Source organism: Lampetra fluviatilis, chromosome 17 (assembly GCF_964198595.1).
Source record: "Lampetra fluviatilis chromosome 17, kcLamFluv1.1, whole genome shotgun sequence".
NCBI classification, from domain to species: Eukaryota; Metazoa; Chordata; class Hyperoartia; order Petromyzontiformes; family Petromyzontidae; genus Lampetra; species Lampetra fluviatilis.
In genome coordinates, this window is record NC_136291.1 from 6,142,369 (window position 1) to 6,166,617 (window position 24,249).

General features: G+C 49.6%; 1 protein-coding gene across 1 annotated transcript; it reads right to left on the minus strand.

Moving 5' to 3' along the window:
• Window positions 1–1,024: 1,024 nt before the first annotated feature.
• On the minus strand, window positions 1,025–24,249 carry LOC144936879 (zinc finger protein ZFPM1-like). The gene is given in 3 exon segments (XM_078864074.1): window positions 1,025–1,331; window positions 1,333–3,259; window positions 24,015–24,249. Coding segments are annotated over 3 exon segments (2,160 nt in total). The 5' UTR covers window positions 24,055–24,249; the 3' UTR covers window positions 1,025–1,138.

Consider the following 24,249-nt stretch of genomic DNA (forward strand, 5'->3'; position numbering starts at 1 on the left):
TATTGTACTTAACAATAAAGCAGCATTTTGTAGTTATTTATTCCTGCATCTTATTTTCGCTCGAATTTTAATATATGTATTCGATGTTTATATGGTAGTGTTGTTGTTACAATGCAGAACCATGCAGGTCAGCGACGGTTCATCTAGCAGTGGATTGGCCGTGGCTGATAACGACGATTGTAGTTTTGTACGGAGTGTTGTTTTATTGAATACAGGGAGGTCTAACTACTAAACCTTGGCAGATACATTGTTTAAACTCCCATAATTCATGAAGGTCATTGTCGCCTTATTAGCATTGTGTGGAATTAATTTCCCTTTTAAAGTCCCGAGTCAGTGTTGGAATTTCCACATTACCATGACGAGGTCCAGTCTGTCCTCAGGAAAAAAAGCAGCGCCATGCCGGCCGTGCTAATTTCATTCACCCTAGTTCGATGATTATGATTATGTAATCAATACTGGCATTCATACACTAGACTACATCAGTCATCGACTGAAATATGGGATGACGTGTACATTTCAAGATGACAACAAACTTGGCATGGTTCTTAGCCCATTGAGCACTTCACATGATGAAGTGTTCCAAAGTTATTTACAGTCAGCTATACGTGGATTCGAGAATAAAATAAAAAAAAAATACATTATATTGAAAGTCAATAAAAATACATGGGCTTGGGCAGGGCACGTTGGGGGAAGGAACGATGACCAACGGTCGAGACCAATGACTTGGTGGTAGCCGCAGAAAGATGTCCACCACAGAGGTGACGTGATGAAATCAGCTGGTGTGTGCAGGTGGTGTTTGCATTGCAGGATCGTAAGAGATGACAAAGCCTATGTGGAGGCCTTCATCCAGATAGATAACGATAACGATGATGATTAAATGACAATGGCGGTGGTGCCAGTGTATGGCGCATTATCCTACTTACTCTTCCAATGAGTTTGATTGCTGGCGAGCGACATTTGAATCGGTCCTGTTATTCCCCATTCACCAACCCATACTGACCAGAGCAGGTACATATATAAATAACCCTCATGACCGACACGGCACGGGGGGAGAATCCTTCACCCAGCACTCGATTGACAATAGACTGTACATTATTACAATAATTAAATACATGACAGATACTATGATCCCAAATTCCTACTGCACGGCGTGCGAGGCGCAGTAGAACCTCTTGTGCGCCACAAAGTTGGACAGGCTGCTGAAGCGGATATCGCACGAGCGGCAGTGCTTGCCCGTCGCACGCGGCGCTGTCGCCACGCCCGGGCTCCCCCCCCCCGGCGCGCTCCGGGCTGGCGGCGCCTCCCCCCACCGACCGGGGGCAACCCGGCGAGTCCTCGGCATCCCCTCCGGCAGGAGAGTCGCTCGCAGACCGGCGATCGTCCGGTGACGTCTTCTCTTCCTCCTCCTCCTCCTCCTCTTCCACGACTTCGATCTTCACCGTCACGGCGCTCGGGGACGGCGGCGTCCCCGCTCCTCCATTTTTCTCCGCGTATGCCGGGGAGGCGCCCCCCGCGCCCCCTAACGAGAAGTCAGGTGGTCGGACTCCGCCGGGGGTCGGGTAACCCCGCGGGAGGGGGGCGGCGGTGGTGGCGGCGGCGGCGGCGGCGGCGGCGTCGAGGGCCCCGTAGCCGTGCGGACGGGCGGGCTGCGGGTCGGAGAGCACCGCAGGCAAGCTGGGCGGTTGGCGGTGCAGCGTCGCGCGGCAGTAGTAGCGCTTGTGCGCCAGGTAGTTCTCGAGGCGGCTGAATGCGATCTGGCAGGACGCGCACTTGTGGTAGTCGCTGAGGCCCGCCTGACCCGGGTGAATGAAGCCGAGCGGGACGTGGCCACTCAAATCCATCGGCACAGCGGCGACAGCGGCGGCGCTCGCGTCATCAAGGGGATGCCGAGAGAGACGCGGCGGCGGCGGCGGTGGTGGCGGCGGCGGCGGCAGTGGAGGTGCACGGTCGACACAAACGCGCTTCGCTGCCGGCGCAGCTTCGGCTGCTGGCGAGCCATCCCGACTTTCGGCCGCCTCTCCATCGGAGGCCTTCCCCGAGGAGGAGGAAGAGGAGGAACGAGCGGGGCTCCCCAAACTTCCGTCCGTGGACGAGCCGGGTGAGGCGCTCGCCGCGGCCCACCGCGTTCGCCGACTCCGCCGCCGCAGCTGCCCGGCCGGCGCGCCGCTCGTGCCGGGCTGCCGCGGGACCGGGAGTCGCGGAGCGACGGGGGCATCGCTGGCGCCGCCGCTGGCGCTGTCGCCGGCGCGGCCGTGCCGGGATGCGCAGTAGTGCCGCTTGTGCACGAGGTAGTTCTCCAGGCGGCCGAAGGTGATGCGGCACTCGGCGCAGCTGGTGCACTCGGCATCGGGGCGTCGCTCGGCGTCTCGCAGAGCGACGCTCGGCGGCATCGCGTGACCGCTGCCGTGCGAGCCCTCGCGCTCGATCTTCACGGCGGCGGGGCTCGGCGCCGCCAGCACACCTGCGTCTCCGCTTGTGCCCGCAGACGCGACGCCGGCGCCCTCCGCTTCCCTCGCGATCGCCGAAGCGGAGCTGCGTCGTTCTTCTGCTTCCGGCCGCCTCTGCTGCTGCTGCTTCTGCTTCTGCTGGTGCTGCTGCTGCCGGGACGAGCAGTAGAGCGTCTTGTGCACGATGTAGTTGTCCACTTTGCTGAAGCTGATATTGCACTCGACGCAGTGCGTGGGGCCCGTGGGGTAGACGGCGGCCGCCAAGGAGCCCGGCGCGGCGCCCGTGCAGAGGCTGCCCGGGGCCGCCGCCCAGGAACCGCGCGGAACGACGCAGACGGCGCCCCCCTCGGCGGTGCCACGCTCCCGGGCCCCCGGGGACAGGGCCACCCGCGGAGCCGGGCAGTTCTGGGGCGACGGCATCTGATGGCGGGGACCGGGGGAAGCGGCGGCTTCGCTGGGACTTGGGGGCTCCTCCTTGATCCGGAGCGCCCCTTCGCTTTCCGGTTCCGCTTCGCCGCTCGTGCCAGCGGCTTCATCCTCGGGAGCCTCCTCCTCCTCCTCTTCCGCCTTCTCCTCCTCTTCTGCCTCCCGCTTGATGAAGGCGGTGGTGGCGGCGGGCGAATTGCGAGCCTCAGGCTCCTCCTTGGGGGGCAACGGAGGGGAGCCCTCGCGTGCGGGTGGAGAAGGGGGGTTCGAGGGGCCGACCGCCTCGCGGCAGTTGGGGCAGAAGCAGTCGCGGTGGCGTGGGGACAGGAGGGGACTCGCCCCTCCTGCCACGGGGCCTCCGCACGCGGTGCAGCACAGGAGGGCATCTGGGATACACGCACGCACATGCAGAGTCACCAAGAGTCACCCCTTCCAAATACGCACCTCCGATTCAGCACGATTGGCTATGTGCGGCGCGAAAGAAGTTCTACATACATACATGAATGCAGTTTCAAATGCAAATGAAGTTGTTTTTATATTGCAATTCGTTGCAGTTTAAAAAAAAAATCCAGTTGTGCTCAAAATAGCCCGATCTGGCAGCCCTGTCTGAGTGTTGTTTTCTCTAGCTGGCATTCCAGACAGAACAGAGCCAATTCAGGTTGTATTATGATTATAGTGGAGGAAAAATTGGGGGGGGGGGGGTGCTGATTTTTATAGTTGAGTCATGACCTTGAACTCTGGACACCGCATTTGGAAATCAATCGTTGAGCGAGATGATGAGATCCCGAGCCATTCAGATTCATCACTCAGCCCTGGGAGATACAGCGAGCGCAGGCGGTGCGCAGATTAGAGCCCACGCTCACGCCCCGAACCGCTGATTGAAGAGATCCATTCGAGATACGCGGCCATAATGCGAAAATTTAAATCCGCTCATTATACAAGCAGGGCAGTGAGGGGGCACGGCTTGCGGGCGGGAGGCGCACAGGTTTTACTCCCGTTTCGGGTGTTCGCATCTCTGGGAAAGCTTTGCAGCAGGCGTCACTGTGACCAGAATTCGTTCTCGCAAACATCTGTCATGTTCAGAATAAAAACATGGTCGTCGTCGTCGTCATCAGCCGTTGTATATGCACTGATATACAAAGGGCTTCTCGTGATGCCGATATCTTTCACGGTCCAGGCTATGTCAACTGCTACATCTGTAAATAGCATTTCGCCCTGAAAATATATGAGGAAAAATGTACAGCCCTTTGTCATTCCACTGCTGGATGATGGCCTTCTCCATGCTATGTCAGTCATGGCCGTTATTTGACCATACTTCACCACACTGGTCAATTTGAGTTTCCGAAGGAGGTGGCCGTGACAAGAATATATATTTATATAACAATGCAGTGAATTCTAGCGCCCCTAGTGGCAACTTGGTTTATTTAATGCAATTACCGTCGAGTACGACAAACGCAAAAATAAAGTCATTGATTCTTAAACACACATGCATGTATTGTGAGTGTAAGAATTATTTTAACCCGATGCATCATTACAAGAATAATTTCTGATTGGTCAATGTAAATAATAAAAAATTCGTTTACAATTTTTAAGTATTTTTAAAGGTGTACAGGGCCTAAATGGATGGTGAATCATCAACAGCGATGAATCAATCCACTATTGGATGAAGGCCTCCCCAAGTCATCGGCATCACTCATGGCCTAGTGATACTGTAATCCATCTCACGCCTGCATGAGCCCATCCTATTCCCTCGTTTCCACGGTGGTCATCCTCGTGGTCGCCATCATCCCCTTGTCGCAATGTGTCCTGCGCAAGTCCACTTTTCCGAGGTTGGTATGATATGATATCTCTAATTAGTTTTTTCTTATCTGACCAATCTGTTCCTCTTTCTCACAGTTGATAATAATTGCAACTTGTAACGCGCTGAGCGTTCGCTCGTTCTCGAAGACGGAGACGAACTCCGAGGCACGAGGGGCCACAGACACGTGGGAAGGCAGTCACGTGGTGAGTCGGCGTCAACAATTGGGCCGCCGCGGTGGCCAGATGTTAACTACCTCGCCTGGTATACAGGAGGTCGTTGGTTCGATCCCGACCCTGACTACTGTATATTTGGAATTTGCATGTTTTCCCCGTGGTCACGTGGGTTTTTCCCCTCTGTATTTAGAAACATGCATTCAGAGTATTTGGATGCGATACATTTACACATGATGAACCACTTCGTTGAGCTATTATTTGTGGCCAGGTCGCTTGTGAAAAAGAGCTATGTAGCTCAATGGGCCTTACCTGTTTAAAGAAAATTGTTCATAGTTTAGTTTACAATTGCCCAAGCTGTGCGTCCATCTATATATTAAGGCGTTATCAGCAATCAATTAATGTTCATATATTTGTGAAAACCAGAGAACCCGGAGAAAACCCACATGTGCTAGGGGGAAAAACACTCTATCCCATACAGATGGAATGGATGTAGCCCCCAATTATTGCTGTACCGCCTTCTCCTGACAAGCTAGGGTATGGTACTTCAATGCTCTTGGGAAAGGAGTTTCCCAGCATGTGTGTGACCCATCAACCCTTTCCTCCGCTGTGCTGGATTATAGGCATGATTAGCCACCACACCCCCGGGCAGGATGGCACACCACTGGTTATTGACCTTGTGTGTGTAAAAAGTTGACCTGTGTGTATATATAGAGAAAAATATATACGTATAAATTCAGTCACAGCCAACAATAACCTACGGTTCAACTCTCCTTTGTGGGTCCCGGGGCAGGTTAAGCCAACCCCGCCCACCACAAGGCACATTAACACCGAGCATCCCTTGCTCGCTCCGTATCTGCGCTCTCTATCAGGGCGGCGATAGATTTCAGGAAATTCGGGACCTTCCGCGATCTTTTACAATGATTTGGGGGAGAAAAAAAACCACCCCAACAATAATAATATCAACATAAAATGGGACGTGACTCGAAATGAGCTCTTCTCCAACTCCCACCATCACCACCACTACCACCCCTTCAACCGATTCCAAATCCCCTAAATCCACCCCCACCCCCCCACAAAAAAATATGCATAAGGAAAAAGCTGGCCGGGGGCATAAAGTGTGACTAATGCCTCGTGATTTATCAGCCATTATCTGCACGGCCACGCAGACAGGGCTGCAGTTGCAGCTTGAAGCGCTCCCCGCCTGTTATCACCGCCGGGGATCAAACTGGATCGTGGATTATCAGAGGGCTGCAGGCTCCGCGAGAGGAATTCGAATGCTAATTCCGCGTGCTGATTGGCTGCGTCTCCGAGGGGGGGGGGGGTGTTTAAATCCGCGGCAGAGACGACGAGCGTCTTACTGGGCGACTTGCTAGACGACTTTCTCATCAAGGAGTGTTCATGTCCTCGATTTGACCATCATAATCACTGTGATCGTCGTAATTATTATTTTCTTCTTCTCAATCTATCAACGCGGTTGCAAGTCCCCACTCTCTTTCTCGTTTCAACCTTATCTAAACATCTACTGTTGCTCACTCTCTGGTATTCCTTCAATATATTTTGATATTTCATTCGCAGCTGGCAGTCAGGAGGTGGTCATTGCGTGGTTATCTTCTTGGTGCTTTCGATAAAGTCACGTAGAATGGAAATAATAAAATAATAAAAATAAAACATAATTTAAAAAAATTCTCACGACGTTATTATGTTTTCTTTCTATTATTTTATTATTTCCATTCTACGTGACTTTACCGAAATATCCAAGAAGATGAATCCCTGAAGTCACGAAAGCTTTACTGCGTGGTTTGTTCTGTCTCCTCTCCAGGCAAGGTGAAGCCCTCACGAACAAAAAATCAACTTGCATTTTGGAAGGGGGTTATTTATTGGGTGATGTTTATTCGTTGCATTTCATCCTTTACGAGGTTTGGCTCTTGAGTTACACGTGGATCAACAAACATCTTGAATTTCTTTTCAAGGGGAGTGCAACCCGAGAAACATCTGCGGTTGCCACGCACCTAAGCTGTGTTCCCCAGTAAACACGCAACGTCGGGCCAACGTTGGCATGCGGTTAGAACTGTTGGACCAACAGTGGACCAACCTTGGTCCCCGACGTTGACACCGATGGCCGAACTTTGGACCGAACATTGGTCCAACGTCTGCTGGACAATCCACGTTGACTGACTGGGTTGTCCCCAGAGAGTCCCACAATATCTTCTTGGTTCTTTCGGTAAAGTCACGTAGAAGGGAAGTAATAAAATAATAAAAATAAAACATAATAATTTTAATTTTATCCTGTTTTATTTTTATTATTTTATTACTTCCCTTCTACGTGACTTTACCGAAAGAACCAAGAAGATGAATCCCTGCAGTCACGAAAGCTTTAAATCAAAAGTCCCACAATAGTTAGAACGTTCGTCAACAGGAGGATCAGATGAACATTACAATGAACGTTACGGCCGAGTGCATCATTACGGAACTCGTAGCGGTCACAGTTACATCACTTCACTGACGTGATACTACAACTTCGATCCAACGAAGTCCAAAGAACACTCCAAGTAGCGAACATGACCCTCTCGTACATCCTGCCCAGTGGGGGGCTGATACGAGTTACAAGACTGCTATAAAATAATGTTCAAATATTTGAAACACATTTGGAGGGGGGGGGGGGGGTAGTTTAATTTTACTATTAAAATCGCACGAAATATATTGTTTTGTTTTTAACAATGTACGCATGAGAGATATTGTCTGATTTTCTCACGAATGAAGCTTCAAACGCACGCAAGAGAAGAGCTCTCCGTTTGGACTCGGTCTTCCTCTGAATAAATGAATGCCACTCAAGCTTTTGCACCTCATCTAAAAGCCTATTTCGCCAATCCACTGCCGGATGAGAGTTCCCCCCCCCCTCCCATGCAATTCAGGTTGCGGAGGATTACATGATCAAACTTTTGCCTCGTTGGTCAGCGCAGATTGGAGAGTGGTCAAGGCAGGGAACACAGACGTCGGGGGTATAGTACGGTACAACATGAAATGTTACCACTGCCATTCCGTGCCCAGCAAGTAGCCCCACCAACCTCTAACACTCGATTGTGCGTAGTGGTCACCAATCTCAGCACTACTCGGGTCCACAACCCTGCTTCTGAGATCTGACAAGATCGGGGACATTGCGGGCAATTTACCAGAGTTGTTTACCAATGTCTCTTCGGGCCCATGAAAACAATAATGGGCCAGTTGCAAGCACTGACTAGTCAGCCGAATAACCGTGGAGGTGTTCGTGGTTGTGCTGCACAGCTATCCAATGTGCTCCATTCGCTGGGGGCTCTTTTTAAATCCTTTATATTAAGTTCACTTGCTTGCTTGCTTAGGACCGTGCAAATCTTTCGGTCGTTTTTTTAACCCACTTCCAGTGATCCAATCGAGCTGACATTGTCCACACAGACTAGTTGTGCGTGACAATTAATGTTCGTGAAAAATGTTTTTTTTACACTTTTTAGGACGAAAATATTATATTTAATTACCAATTGCTTAATGCTGCCATGCAATCATCTGACCCATAGGTGGCAGCCATCTCAAGCCAGAGGACGAGAGGACTCTAGCCGCCACGCATATAAAGGATTTATAGTGAAAAACTTTACGGGTTATACTTGTTCACTCTTCATTTCATTAAGAAGCTACCAAGCCGTGGAACGAAACGTCGGACAATCACGCAGAACAACCGCATGGCGAACCCCGAAATAAAACCATCGGACGGTTGTCCGAATTCTCAGCGACATTTGGTTGGAGGGGAGGTTTCGGTCGGGCGGGTGCTTCCGCGGATTTCTTCCGCCCCCGGAGGCCCCTTCGCCCCTCCCCCATTTCTTTTTTTACGTGGCATCGTTTCTATCTGGGGCTCGCTTATCTGCCCTGGCATCGGTGCAAATTAATGGGGCCGCTTGAACGGTCCTTTTCATGCTGCCAGAGCCTCTGTTGTCGGAGAGACGGCGCAGAAAGATGAAGTAGAGTTGATTTTTTTTTCTACTTTGGCACTACTTGTTTTTTGTGTGTCTGTTTTGTTGTTGTTTTGTTTTGTGAGGCAGTGGTCAACGGAACAGGAGTGTCTCTGCGTGCCCTTGTCTATGTGCCGCAACCCTTTTGTCGATCCACTGCCCTCTTCCATGCTGTGCGGGTCGTGTGGATTACATGACCACACGTCACCACCAGGGCCGGATTAACCCATTAGGAGAATATGAGGGCCCTCCATTCTATGTTTTTGTCTTTGAATGACGATGACATTATTCGTGACGTTGCCACTGTTAGAGATAGAAGAAAATATTTAAAGAAATTAGTTTCAGTGAATGATTTATGTTTGATTAATTTACCTTGAGTCGAATGAATATTCGAGATTTGAAGCTTTCGTGACTGCAAGGATTCATATTCTTAGGTTTTTTCGGTAAAGTCACGTAGGTAAAAAAAAATAAAAATTAATGAAAGTAAAATAAAAATCACGACGTTTCGGAGGAAACACAAGCTTCCGAATTAATATGTTAATTTTACAAAGACAAATAGATTTGATGACTTCAGAATTTAGTTTACAATATGTAATACATACTTAGGCCATTTCCTCCTATCAGACTTAAGAGTCCTCATAACCATAATCCGGCCCTGGTCACCACGCGAGTGATGGTGGGGCGGTGAAAGGCAGGTAGGGAGCATCGACGCAGAGTACAGCGATGGATGTTGCTGCTGCTACCTACACGTAGCTCTAAGAAGAGTGGCCTATTACACACAACTTGTGTGTGTGTGCATGGTGGTCACCCAGCCAAACGCTATCCAGGCTCAACTCTGCTTAGATCTGATGAAATCAGGCGCCTTCTGGGCGATTTCACTTAAGGAATGTCCATATGGGATTTTTCATGCCGTACGAACGCATGAAGGAGGCGCGATTATGCTCGATTACAGTGATGTATCGCATTTTTAAGTCAGCTCGCCATGGGTGTGATCGGTCCAAAAATATCAACGGAACGCAATTTTCGGGAGTCAAAAGTGCCCCGTGACCAAATGAGCCTCGGCCAGCGCTTATCATCTTTCGCGAAGTGGGGGGGGGGGGTCTCCAGCCAATAGTGGAAATTCCACATTACTATTACAGGGACCAATGCTGACCAGAGGACAACCACTGTTGACTTCCCACGAAAAGGCAGAGCTCCACAATGTGTTACCTATTTTACTGACCCTGTAAATATGATGATAACGACAATGAGGATAATATGACTGTGCAGTATCTGTGGTGGAGTAGTGACCGAGTAGTCAGCACACACAATGCACCATCAACCTGGCAACCTTAGTGCCCTTCCCAACACAATTAACGTACAAAGTGGGGGGGGGGGGGGGGATATCTGAATCAGGCTTCGCTTCGGTCCGCTCCACCTCCTGTACCACCAACCTGCGCTTCTGACCAGCACGGTGACATACATCCACATAGCCCCTATGATCAACATGGCGTAGAGACACTTTCATCCAGCGGTGGATTGATGAAGGGCAAAGGGCTGCGGCATTATTACACAAGACCATATCTGCGTCCATAAAAAAAATAACGTCGCGTAGGTCGTTGTACGAGCTCGTGTGTGCCAGACAAAATGCTTTATCTTTGCAATCGTTACGAAAGGTACAGTTCTTATGAAATGACATTGACAAGTGAAAAAAACAAAAGCGTGCGTTTGAAGAGCATAGAAGTGTAATTCAATACAAGGGCGTGCGCGCGCACGCGTGCGTGCACACGTGTTCTGTTGACGCTGCTAGTAAACCGATTGAGAGAGCTGGATTTATTCAGAGGGAACGTCGGTGGCAGTAAGTTAAGGACAAATTCATCCTCACTTAGTCTACATAGCGGGAGAGGCAACAGCGCTAACAGAACAAACTAGCAGAGTAAACCGAGGCTTACCTGTGGCCGTGTTAGGAGGAGTGTCTCGACTCACATGAGTTATAACATTCCCCGTATTTTTAAATCCTTTATATTAAGTTCACTTGCTTGCTTGCTTAGGACCGTGCAAATCTTTCGGTCGTTTTTTAACCCACTTCCCGTGATCCAATCGAGCTGACATTTTCCACACAGACTCGTTGTGCGTGACAATTAATGTTCGTGAAAATTTGTTTCCAAAATGTTACACTTTTTAGGACAAAAATATTATATTTAATTACCAATTGCTTAATGCTGACATGCAATCATCTGACCCATAGGTGGCAGCCATCTCAAGCCAGAGGACGAGAGGACTCTAGCCGCCACGCATATAAAGGATTTATAGTGAAAAACGTTGTTTTTACGGGTTATACTTGCTATTGGTTGTGTTCTAAATGCATGCCCGCTGCCCGTATCCATGCCGATGCAGAGGTGACGCGATTGGCAGGTCCTATTGTCAAAGCCCTGTTGGCAATCCGCTGCTGGATGAGAGCCTCTCCACGCGGTGCTCCATCGTGGGGGGTTATTTGACCCGCACTGGCTGGCCACAGTGAGTTGGTTACATGACCGCATGGATGCGGGGGGGGGGGGTAATATAAGTACGGCACAACAATGGATATTGCTGCCCTGTCCTGTGCTGCGCGCCACGTCACCAGGAATGCGTCCGATGTCATCAGCTCTCAGAAGCTAAGCAGGTAGAAGGGAAATAATAAAATAATAAAAATAAAACATAATAAAATAATTCTCACGACGTTTCGGCCACAACGCAAGCAGCCGTCCCCAGGTGAAGAACAGGTCTGAAGAACAGGTCTGTCGGAAAGACAGCCTGTTCTTCACCTGAGGACGGCTGCTTGCGTTGTGGCCGAACAGTCGTGAGAATCATTTTATTATGTTTTATTATTTTATTATTTTCCTTCTACGTGACTTTACCGAAAGAACCAAGAAGATGAATCCCTGCAGTCACGAAAGCTTTAAATCGAAAAAAGCTAAGCAGCTTTGAGCCTGGACAGTGCTTGGATGGGTGACCACCATGCACAACAGGTTGTTACAGGCTGCGTGGGTATGGACAGATCCTAACATCTGACACAAATAACTTCCTTTAATCCATGGGATGTGCCACTTCTGGATTACTCATATGATCTGCACCTTTCTCTCTCTTTGTTATGATTGCTCGGATCACGCAAATAATGATCTCGGTCCAGACGCAGAGGTGAGTGCACAAGGTGAATGTTTAACCGGGTCTGCGTCAGCCCCCCTTCACCAACTCGCACTGACCAGCGTGGTCAAGTACGGGAAAGCAACCCCCACAATTGACGTAGAATGGGAATCAAGGTTTTATTCCACAGAAGATTGACAGAGCGATTGTAAAATATGATTGTTTTTAGTTTTATTACGATGTTTTTATCTGCCATGTTGATTTTCTTAACCAATTTAGCACAAAAGATCGCCACTGGACAATCACGTAAAATTGACTTATTACATTAGTAACCTTTTAGAAAAGAAAAATCCTCAACTGAACCTAAAACCTCCACTCTTTCACAATGGTGCTGAATGAAATGTGTTGGGGTTTTTTTTTGCATGTGTCTAGAAACCAGAGCACGTAGATACAATCGTTACATATTTGAAATACGATACTTTGTAGAAAATAGACGGCAAAACTTACTTGCTGTACTACGTCGTGCGTGCTCCACTTCGTAGCCTCGCTAGTAACCGATTACAGCGCTGAAATTTATGGCCCAGTAGGACGGTTTATGTGGCTTTGGTGCGTTCGGCTGTTTGTTGCAGAGGTTTGCGGTTCAGATCCAACGGCCGCCTTGGTTATTACTGCGGTGATGCGTATTAACCGTAAGAATACTACGCGCCGTCTGCTTCACAGCGGACGTTAAAGTTCCCGTAACATCGTTCGCCAAGGGTAGGGAGAAAAAAACGTGTGCTGGGGTCACTTTTCAAATGTGACTCATTTGAAAAATGTCCTGCTAATTACTCAATTTCGATTACACACAGCTATCATTTCCCCCTACTGGACCCTGCTGCGGACCAGTTGCTTGACTCTGTACGGCGTTCTTGCCTCAACAAGCACGATAATAAAAAAAACATGTTGAATATCTGGTCACATCTGGCCCATGAAGCCTCTTGGAGTGAGTGGCCTGCCCAGCTCTGGCTGTTTGGCCCGTCGAGACATGAAGATAATACAGATTAGCGAGATGAAAGAGAGACAAACAAGAGACGGAGATGAGAGGGCTGCAGACAGGAGATAACGATTGGCGAGATGAAAAGAGAGATAAGACGCGAGAGATGAGAGACCTGGAGACAAGGGGTACGTACAACATTCGTGGCCACACGTGTGTAGATGTCATGATGACACGATGCCAGTCACACAGCACGTGACGTCGAGTCGGCCCCCAGCACATGCCGATTTTACCGTGGCCTGCTGGGAAATATAGTTGAAGAACGCTGTTGTGTAAGAAGTGTGGTTAGCAGAATTCTGGGAAAGGAAACGCACAATGGCAAATATTAATTACCAAAATCCCCATTTAACCTTTTAAAATGTTGGTGTACGTTAGCGAGCACCTATTAAGGACAGTACGGGAACTTGATGGGATAATGTTATCAGCACCACGCCCAGCTGCTTTTGTCTCCCCTGTGCTGTTTAAACAATGCATCAGGTACTCATTTAAGGCTGAGTTGACGCGTGTGGGGCCATGGAGTGTTTTTTGTTGTTTTCGCACCGCTTGCTGCTGCTATCAGCTACGATTGGGAATTGAACCCCGGGAGACTGGGTTCATAGCGCAGTGCGTGAACCACTGCACTGTCAACATCTGTAAAGGTCACACACAGAAACAGGGAGGAGGGCAAACGATTTGAAGGCAAAGCACAATGTCTAAACATACACAGTCCTCACCCAAATCCTATCCCCAACCCCCCTACTGACCCTAATCCATTAGCCCATCAACCATTTAAGGTTGATGGGCTAATGGATACAAAACCCTCACGAACTTGCCCATTAGCATCAGCCCTTCTCTGATCCGAACCCGAACCAACTATCTGGCCAGCCACCAGTAGTACGCCTTCCTGCTGATATATCCCTTACGGATTAGCCAATCAGCCACTCGTACACACTCGCTCTCCCACTGATCCTACATCTAACGAACCACACGCGGACACTATCCCTCACATTGATCCTAACCCTAATCAACTGGTCAACAAGACTATTACTTGCTCTTACCACTGACATGAATCATAACCCCCTCGTCACATAGCCAACCCATCTGATGTCATGTTTAGTTGAATTTTTAGTTTTAGTGTTTGCCAAGCCACCACTCCTCATCACCGAGAAACACACAAAGATCCCCCGTATAGCCTCAACAGACTCTTCGGGCAAGTGCTGTTAGCGAGCACCTATGAAGACTGGCACGGCACACGAGGGTGTGGGAAGTCAACACCACTCCTGGCTGCTTTTGTCTCCCTCGATACTCTCTGAATGCCGAGTCAACCTAGGGGAGGCCCACTGTTATTGGCCATGAGCGGGAATCAAACTCAGGTCGCAGGGTTCACAGTGCTGACCACCGCGCCAACACATCGCTACACACTCACACACACACAGACATAGTGTCACACACACACAGGCATAGTGTTACACACACACAGGGATAGTGTCACACACACACAGTGACACAGGAACAGTCACACACACAGAGAAGCACACACGCAGACACGCAGACACAAAGGCAAATATACCAATTATAGCCAACAACAGACTGGCGGGGCAAGTGCTGTTTGCGAGCAATGATAAAGGGCCAGCGCGGCACACGAGGGGGTGGGTGGCCAGCACCACGCACGGCCCCCTTTGTCTCCCCAGTGGCGACGGGTTACAGATAAAAAACATAACGCGCAGAGCCCTTCGCCACCGCTCTCCGAGCATACGCACGGATAGTGTCACACACACAGGCAAAGTGTCACACACACAGTATCACACACACACAGTCACACACACAGGCACACACACACACACACAGTGTCACACACACACACAGTGTCATACACACACACATAGTGTCACACACACACATAGTGTCACACACACACAGTGTCACACACACAGTGTCACACACACACAGTTTCACACACACACACAGGCATAGTGTCACACACAGTGTCACACACACGCATAGTGTCACACACACACAGGCATAGTGTCACACACACACAGGCATAGTGTCACACACAGACACAGTGACACACCGACAGTCACACACAGACAGCAGTCACACACAGACACAGTGACGCACAAATAGTGTCACACACACAGTGTCACACACACACAGTGTCACACACACACACAGTGTCACACACACAGGTATAGTGTCACACACAGACAAAGTGACACACCGACAGACACACATACACAGTTACACACATACACAGTGACACACCCACAGTCACACACAGACAATCACACACAGACACAGTGACACACACACAGTGACACACAGACACAGTGACACACCAACAGTCACACAGACACAGTGACACACCGACAGTCACACACAGACACAGTGACACACAGACACAGTGACATACACACACACACAGTGACACAGAGACACTCACACACAGACACCGTGACACCCACAGTCACACACAGACACAGTGACACACACACAGTCACACACAGACACAGTGACAGCCACACACAGACACAGTGACACACCCACAGTCACACACAGTCACACACCGACAGTCACACAGTCACACACGCACACAGTGTCACACACAGTCACACACAGACGCAGTCACACACAGACACAGTCACACACTGACAGTTACACACAGTCACACACAGTGTCACACACACAGACACAGTCACACACACCGACAGTCACACACAGACACAGTGACGCAGGAACAGTCACACACAGTGACACACATACACAGTGACACACCGACAGTCACACACAGTCACACACAGACATAGTGACACACCGACAGTCACACACAGTCACACACAGACACAGTGACACACCGACAGTCACACACAGTCACACACAGACACAGTGACGCAGGAACAGTCACACACAGTGACACACAGACACAGTGACACACCGACAGTCACACACAGTCACACACAGACATAGTGACACACCGACAGTCACACACAGTCACACACAGACATAGTGACACACCGACAGTCACACACAGTCACACACAGACACAGTGACACACCGACAGTCACACACAGTCACACACAGACATAGTGACACACCGACAGTCACACACAGTCACACACAGACATAGTGACACACCGACAGTCACACACAGTCACACACAGACATAGTGACACACCGACAGTCACACACAGTGACACACAGACACAGTGACACACCGACAGTCACACACAGTCACACACAGACATAGTGACACACCGACAGTCACACACAGTCACACACAGACACAGTGACACACCGACAGTCACACACAGTCACACACAGACACAGTGACGCAGGAACAGTCACACACAGTAACACACAGACACAGTGACACACCGACAGTCACACACAGTCACACACAGACACAGTGACACACCGACAGTCACACACAGTCACACACAGACACAGTCACACACCAACAGTAACACACCGACAGTCACACACAGACACAGTCACACACAGACGCACGCACAGGCAGAGAGCGAGGAAATTGAGGAGCCCGCAAATCGGTTCCATCTGGCTGGGGCCGCGTCCGTGCCGCCCGCGTTATCTGCCGCTCCCCATCGCACGCCCCGACATCTCCCTCCTCCTCCTCCCCCTCCTCCTCTCTCGCTATCTCGCGCCTGATCCATCTCCGTCCATCGCGGCGTGCCCGGGGAGATGAGAGGCGATAAGCATGCGCCCCCGCCGGCTCCCACCATCTCCACCCCCCCGCTCCTCTCTCTCTCTCCCTCCCTGTGTGTGTGTACGCAGTGTGTGTGTACTCAGTGTGTGTGTGTGTACACAGTGTGTGTGTGTGTACACAGTGTGTGTACACAGTGTGTGTGTGTGTACACAGTGTGTGTGTACACAGTGTGTGTGTGTACACAGTGTGTGTGTACCCAGTGTGTGTGTGTACACAGTGTGTGTGTACACAGTGTGTGTGTACGTACACAGTGTGTGTGTGTACACAATGTGTGTGTGTACACAGTGTGTGTGTGTGTACAGTGTGTGTGTGTACACAGTGTGTGTGTACACAATGTGTGTGTGTGTGTACACAGTGTGTGTGTGTGTACACAGTGTGTGTGTGTACCCTGTGTGTATACCCTGTGTGTGTGTACACAGTGTGTGTGTGTGTACACAGTGTGTGTACCCAGTGTGTGTGTGCCCAGTGTGTGTGTGTGCCCAGTGTGTGTGTGTGTACACAGTGTGTGTACCCAGTGTGTGTGTGCCTAGTGTGTGTTTACACAGTGTGTGTGTACCCAGTGTGTGTGTACCCAGTGGGGGTGTGTACACAGTGTGTGTGTACCCAGTGTGTGTGTGTGTACACAGTGTGTGTACCCAGTGTGTGTGTGTGTGTACACAGTGTGTGTGTGTACACAGTGTGTGTGTACCCAATGTGTGTGTACACAGTGTGTGTGTATACTCAGTACAAATTCACTCAACCCCTTGTGTTAACGTGGTAAACTCACCACGTGAAGCATGCTGACGATCAGTGTACACGATAGCACATACGCTGTGTACACGTGGCATGCACACACGTCAACCCCGATACATTCGGACTAATATAGTGCGCATGTAGCAAACACACACACACACCCCTGCACCAGATAGCACCTCCAGATAGCACACACGCGCATACTTTTCGTGTCCATATCGCACAGACGCACATAATGTGCAATGTGGCTAGCACATCCACAGTTGATATCGTAGTGTGCATGCAGCAACATAGAGCAATGAAACACCCCGTGTACACATTGATACCTTCCATGTGAACACTGCACATTCAAACCCTGACACACACACAGCAATACATAGTACTAACAACCTTGACCACAGCACATTCATACCTAACCCTGTACACAATGTACACACGCACCATATACACAGCACAATTCATATACCTGCCGTGATACGTGTAGCACACAAAGCCACCGTATACAAACAAACAGCATGGCCAGACCTATACAAGAATCAGCAAATACCACAGATACCCTATGCATACACAAACAGTAACAACAAGACACCACTATCTGTCACATCACTCACTTGTACATATTATGTCACGTGTACAGAGTCTGTGGGTATGTCCTACTCCCTTGTGCCAGGCTAGGTGCATGGGGGGCACACTGAATGAATGTCTAAGGCTGCTTAGCTCAGAGGACTTGGCAACTACACCATATGAGAAAGCTACTCACGATCAGCTCCGTATGTTTAGCAATCAAATAGAAAGGTGCTAATTAATTATTTTGTTTAGGTATTTAACATTATTATGAATGATATAATTTTGGGTCGAACTAGGGACCCATGTCTAAAAAAGAGAGGGCACGGGCGTATAACATTTGGCAGTTCACCAGCATTGATTGAACATCTGGCAGTGATGATTAGACTGTGTCGAAATCGGCCCAGAGTTTTGTTTGTACCGAATCAATAATAATAATACTACTCTGCTAAAATAAAGCACTCCCAGAAGACCGTTGTGCGATGAGGTTGTGTATGAAATGTTTTTTTTTTACGTGGAGAGACAGATATGTGAAGGAGACCTATTGTCCGCCGCTTAATTATCTGCGTTATGTATATTCGGGGTAGACATGCAAACGAGGCTCGCGACTATTTTGTATCAGGAAGGTTGACGAGCAGTTATTACAACAACGAGCGTTGATTTCTGGGTTATGATTCGATTCAACCGTCGATTTTTTCTCGTTGGCAATTTCCGTCTGGAATGTTCCACCTCGTATGTGCTCTCCCCTTCGTTTAACGAGCCTCAATGAAACAGTTGCGTACGTGGCATTTCACAATTTGCATACGTTTGTGATTATATTAATATAAAATTCAAATTTATGCAAAATTAAACACTTTTTTTGGTGATGTTGCTGCTTTGACAGTGGTGCACAATTAACAAAGAGACTCAAAACATTGCTAAAAAAACGCGGCCTTAAAAGGAAAAATTATAATAATAAAATAGCCCACCTTTGTTCACAGCACATAGAGACCACTCCCTCTACCCCGATCACCTATATGCTGTGAGGAAGGCCCTTTGCCCGAAACGTCACTTGTTATATACATTTTTCTTTAAGACCAGTGTTATTGACGAATTCGATATTTTTGTTTCTCGAATACATGTAATGCGCGGTGAGTGTAAGAAGCGATTAATCGATATTTACTTGCTAAGCCAGAAGTCAATGCGACACCCCACCCCCACCCTCTTCGATATCAACTCAGTGTCCTCTATTGCCGAAAAATCCACAGCACAATGAGATACAGGTACCATGCATCAATTAACGGGCCCATCGTGAGGACGGCGTGCTCTCACGAAGAACATACAAGTCAGCAGTGTTTATTTAGTCGGGAAGTGCAATAGGACGGTGGAATAAAACGCATTGTTTTTATTTGAACAGGTGGATTGAAGTTGTGCTAATGTGGTTATGGTTTGCCACTTACATGGGTCACCACCATACATAACATATGTTATAGGCCGTGGGGCCACGTTGTTTGGCAGGACAGAAAAAAAACCAACATTATGTAGTACGGTACTTCTATGCTCCCAGGTCCATGCTCCCAGCTGCATGCACCAACCCGCACGTAGCGAAGTATGGTCAAAGAACACGCGCATGGACTTGACAAATGGGTCCTACGCCTGCAATGGTATTAATTCTAGATTTGAAGCTTTCGTGACTGCAAGGATTCATATTCTTAGGTTTTTTTCGGTAAAGTCACGCACCATAACAACTCTTGGAACCTCCAAGTTCAACCAGTCTACACAACAAAGGCTCATTCCTAACAGCGTGCTTCAGCTGCACCGAACCTCACAATAATAATATCCAGGGCCTACCTTGGCTCCTCCCACCCTCAACCAGTATATATGCAAATACTGTGTTCTTGGAATTTCTCTTACTTGATTGATACAGCTACCGTGATTTATATTTTATTTTACTTTTATTAATTTAAATTTAATTTTTTTACCTACGTGACTTTACCGAAAAAAACCTAAGAATACGTAATGGTATTAGTTCACTCCGAGAGCGCGGGTCGCTTGGGATGCCCACTGAACCCAAGCAACTGGTCCTTCCTGCATCAAGGTTTAGTTCGGGCGTCAGGGCTGGGGTCAGGGGTCAAGCGACCGCCACAGGCGCGATTCCGAGGACGCGTGCATGAGACCTGCATGGGGTCGGGTTCGCTGCGCGTTTGCATCACAGAACGCTGATCGCATCACAGATAAGACGAATAGTTTCGGGTCCCAAAAATACTCAGCACGCGACACACGCCGTTGATCCCACGAGGCTACGAAAGTGAGTGGTGGAGGCGCGCGTGTGTGTGTGTGTGCAGAAGGGCCATAAACCAACATTATTCGAATTTGGGCTCCCAAAAATGAATGGCTCTAAAGCCGATGGGGGGAGCGGTGGTGCAGTGGTTAGCGCTGCGCTACGAACCCCTGGCGACCCGAGTTCGATTCCCGCTCACGGCTAACACCGGTGACGATCGTCTGAACCGGTCCTGGGCCTCCCATTGGTTGACTCAATCCGTGCGCTTATTAATCGCAACGTTCATCCTACAAAGTCCCGTCACAAGGGAGAAATACAAACAAATAAGCACAATATTTTTTCCCCCCCGTATTGAAACGGCTGCACGCCGTATGGACCTGAAAACTCAATTTCCCTGCACAACAATATGAGTAAACCGTATGGGTTGACAGGTATGAAGTATGGTGAAACAAGCCATGTCACCGATGCAGTGGTGGGGTAAGATTTCATCCAGCCGTGGATTAAACAGAAGAACTGCACACTATTATAATTTATAATAATAATTTATTTACGATTCGATTGATTCCTGGTCGTAATGCAATTTAAGGATTTATTCGCCTCGCATGACGGTGTTGTTTTAAAAGAGGCAATAATCCCACTCGGTAAATGACGCGGAACTTCATAACAACGGTATCAAAAACAAAGATTTGGAAATGTCTATCGCTTAACTTTCGACAAAGTGGTACCGCTTTATCGACCTCACCGATTATCCTTCTCATTGGGATAGGGGCGGCTTTACGTGCAAATTATATTCGATGTATACCAATTACAACAGCAGCGTAAGACGATTATCAGGGTATTGTGTTTGTGTGATAAATTACCATCCCAATCACGTATCGTGGTGTTGTCGTCTTTGTTAAACACGTGGTCTGCTGCACACACGATAGCTGTCCATTATAATGCTCTGGAAGGTTTAACGACGCGTTTATATTTACGCGATCGAACCCAAAACAACAAAAAACAAACCTCACTTTATGATGAACGTGACCTAGAAGGGCCCAAAACCAACACGAATGAAATCTGAGCTCCCAAAACGAACACAGCATGTCAGGGCATGTGAGCTGATGGGTTCAACTCATTGATCAGCCGAAACGTTCGAACCGTCACCTGAGCTGATCGTCATGAACACGAATAAATGACCACCACCGCACTATTTTTTAGGGCCGAGTGGACCTAGAAGAGACCCAGGACCCCCTATCAGATAATCGCCGCTGATGTTGTCCGTGGCCGCGAATAGAATTGAAGTTTCCGGTTCGGAGGGGACTTTACTCGAGGATTCGCCCTGTGTAGCCTTTGACAGACTGTTGGGTCAAGTGCTGCTCGCGATGAAGGCGACCGGCACTGTGGCACACGAGGGGGGGGGGGAGGCGGCCAAGAGCCACGCCCGACCGCCTTTGTCTCCCGAGTGGCGATGTTTACTACACACCGCAACCGGAGACTCGCTTGAGGCCGAGTCGACCTAGGGGAGGCCCAGGACCGGTTAAGATAATCGTCACAGATGGTGTTGGTGGCTGTGAGCGCGAATAGAACTCGGGTCGTCCGGGTTCCTTGCGCAGTGCGCTCACCGCTACACCACCGCTCCCCCCAATTTAACGCACAAGCGCACACACAACGACAACCCAACACACACACACCAACACACAACGACAACCCAACACACACACACCAACACACACACACACCAACACACACACACCAACACACACACACACCAACACACACACACCAACACACAACGACAACCCAACACACACACACCAACACACAACGACAACCCAACACACACACACCAACACACAACGACAACCCAACACACACACACCAACACACACACACACCAACACACACACACCAACACACAACGACAACCCAACACACACACACCAACACACACACACACCAACACACACACACCAACACACAACGACAACCCAACACACACACAACGACAACCCAACACACACACACCAACACACAACGACAACCCAACACACACACACCAACACACAACGACAACCCAACACACACACACCAACACACAACGACAACCCAACACACACACACCAACACACAACGACAACCCAACACGCGCACACACAACGACAACCCAACACGCGCACACACCAACACACAACGACAACCCAACACGCGCACACACAACGACAACCCAACACACACACACCAACACACAACGACAACCCAACACGCGCACACACAACGACAACCCAACACGCGCACACACCAACACACAACGACAACCCAACACGCACACACACAACGACAATCCAACACGCACACACACAACGACAACCCAACACACACACACACAACGACAACCCAACACACACACACCAACACACAACCACGACCCAACACACACAACGACAACCCAATACACACACACCAGCACACAACGACAACCCAACACACGCACACCAACACACAACGACAACCCAACACACACACACCAACACACAACGACAACCCAATACACACACACCAGCACACAACGACAACCCAACACACACACACCAACACACAACGACAACCCAATACACACACACCAGCACACAACGACAACCCAACACACACACACCAACACACAACGACAACCCAACACGCGCACACACAACGACAACCCAACACACACACACCAACACACAACGACAACCCAACACGCGCACACACAACGACAACCCAACACACACACACCAACACACAACGACAACCCAACACGCGCACACACCAACACACAACGACAACCCAACACGCGCACACACAACGACAACCCAACACACACACACCAACACACAACGACAACCCAACACACACACACCAACACACAACGACAACCCAACACACACACACCAACACACAACGACAACCCAACACGCGCACACACAACGACAACCCAACACACACACACCAACACACAACGACAACCCAACACACACACACCAACACACAACGACAACCCAACACACACACACCAACACACAACGACAACCCAACACGCGCACACACAACGACAACCCAACACGCGCACACACCAACACACAACGACAACCCAACACACACACAACGACAACCCAACACGCACACACACAACGACAACCCAACACACACACACCAACACACAACGACAACCCAACACGCGCACACACAACGACAACCCAACACGCGCACACACCAACACACAACGACAACCCAACACACACACAACGACAACCCAACACGCACACACACAACGACAACCCAACACGCACACACACAACGACAACCCAACACACACACACACAACGACAACCCAACACGCACACACACAACGACAACCCAACACACACACACCAACACACAACCACGACCCAACACACACAACGACAACCCAATACACACACACCAGCACACAACGACAACCCAACACACGCACACACCAACACACAACGACAACCCAACACACACACACACCAACACACACAACCCAACACACACACCAACACACAACGACAACCCAACACGCACCCACACCAACACACACAACCCAACACACACACCAACACACAACGACAATCCAACACACACACCGACACACAACAACCCAACACGCGCACACACCAACACACACACCAACACACACCAACACCCCAACACGCGCACACACCAACTCACGAACAGGACAACGCGCGTCTTACAACTGGACCCCTACCCCCGCGGGTAGCCACCGTCACCCCCCGGCTCGCCCTCCCAGGACACTCACGCTCGATGTGACGAGGTCGACTTTGCTTGCGACGAGACATTGTCAGACGTGGGGGGGGGAGGAGGTGGTGTGAAGAGGTGAGACGACGGGACGAGGCTGAGTAGGGGGGGGGGTGGTGGTGAGGCCAGTCGTGATGAGACGAGGGGGACCTCGCTCGAGAGAGTCGGTGAGCTCGAACGCCTTCGCCTGTCCCCCCCCCCGTCTCCCTCTCTCGCCGTCTCTCCCTGCGGTCTGC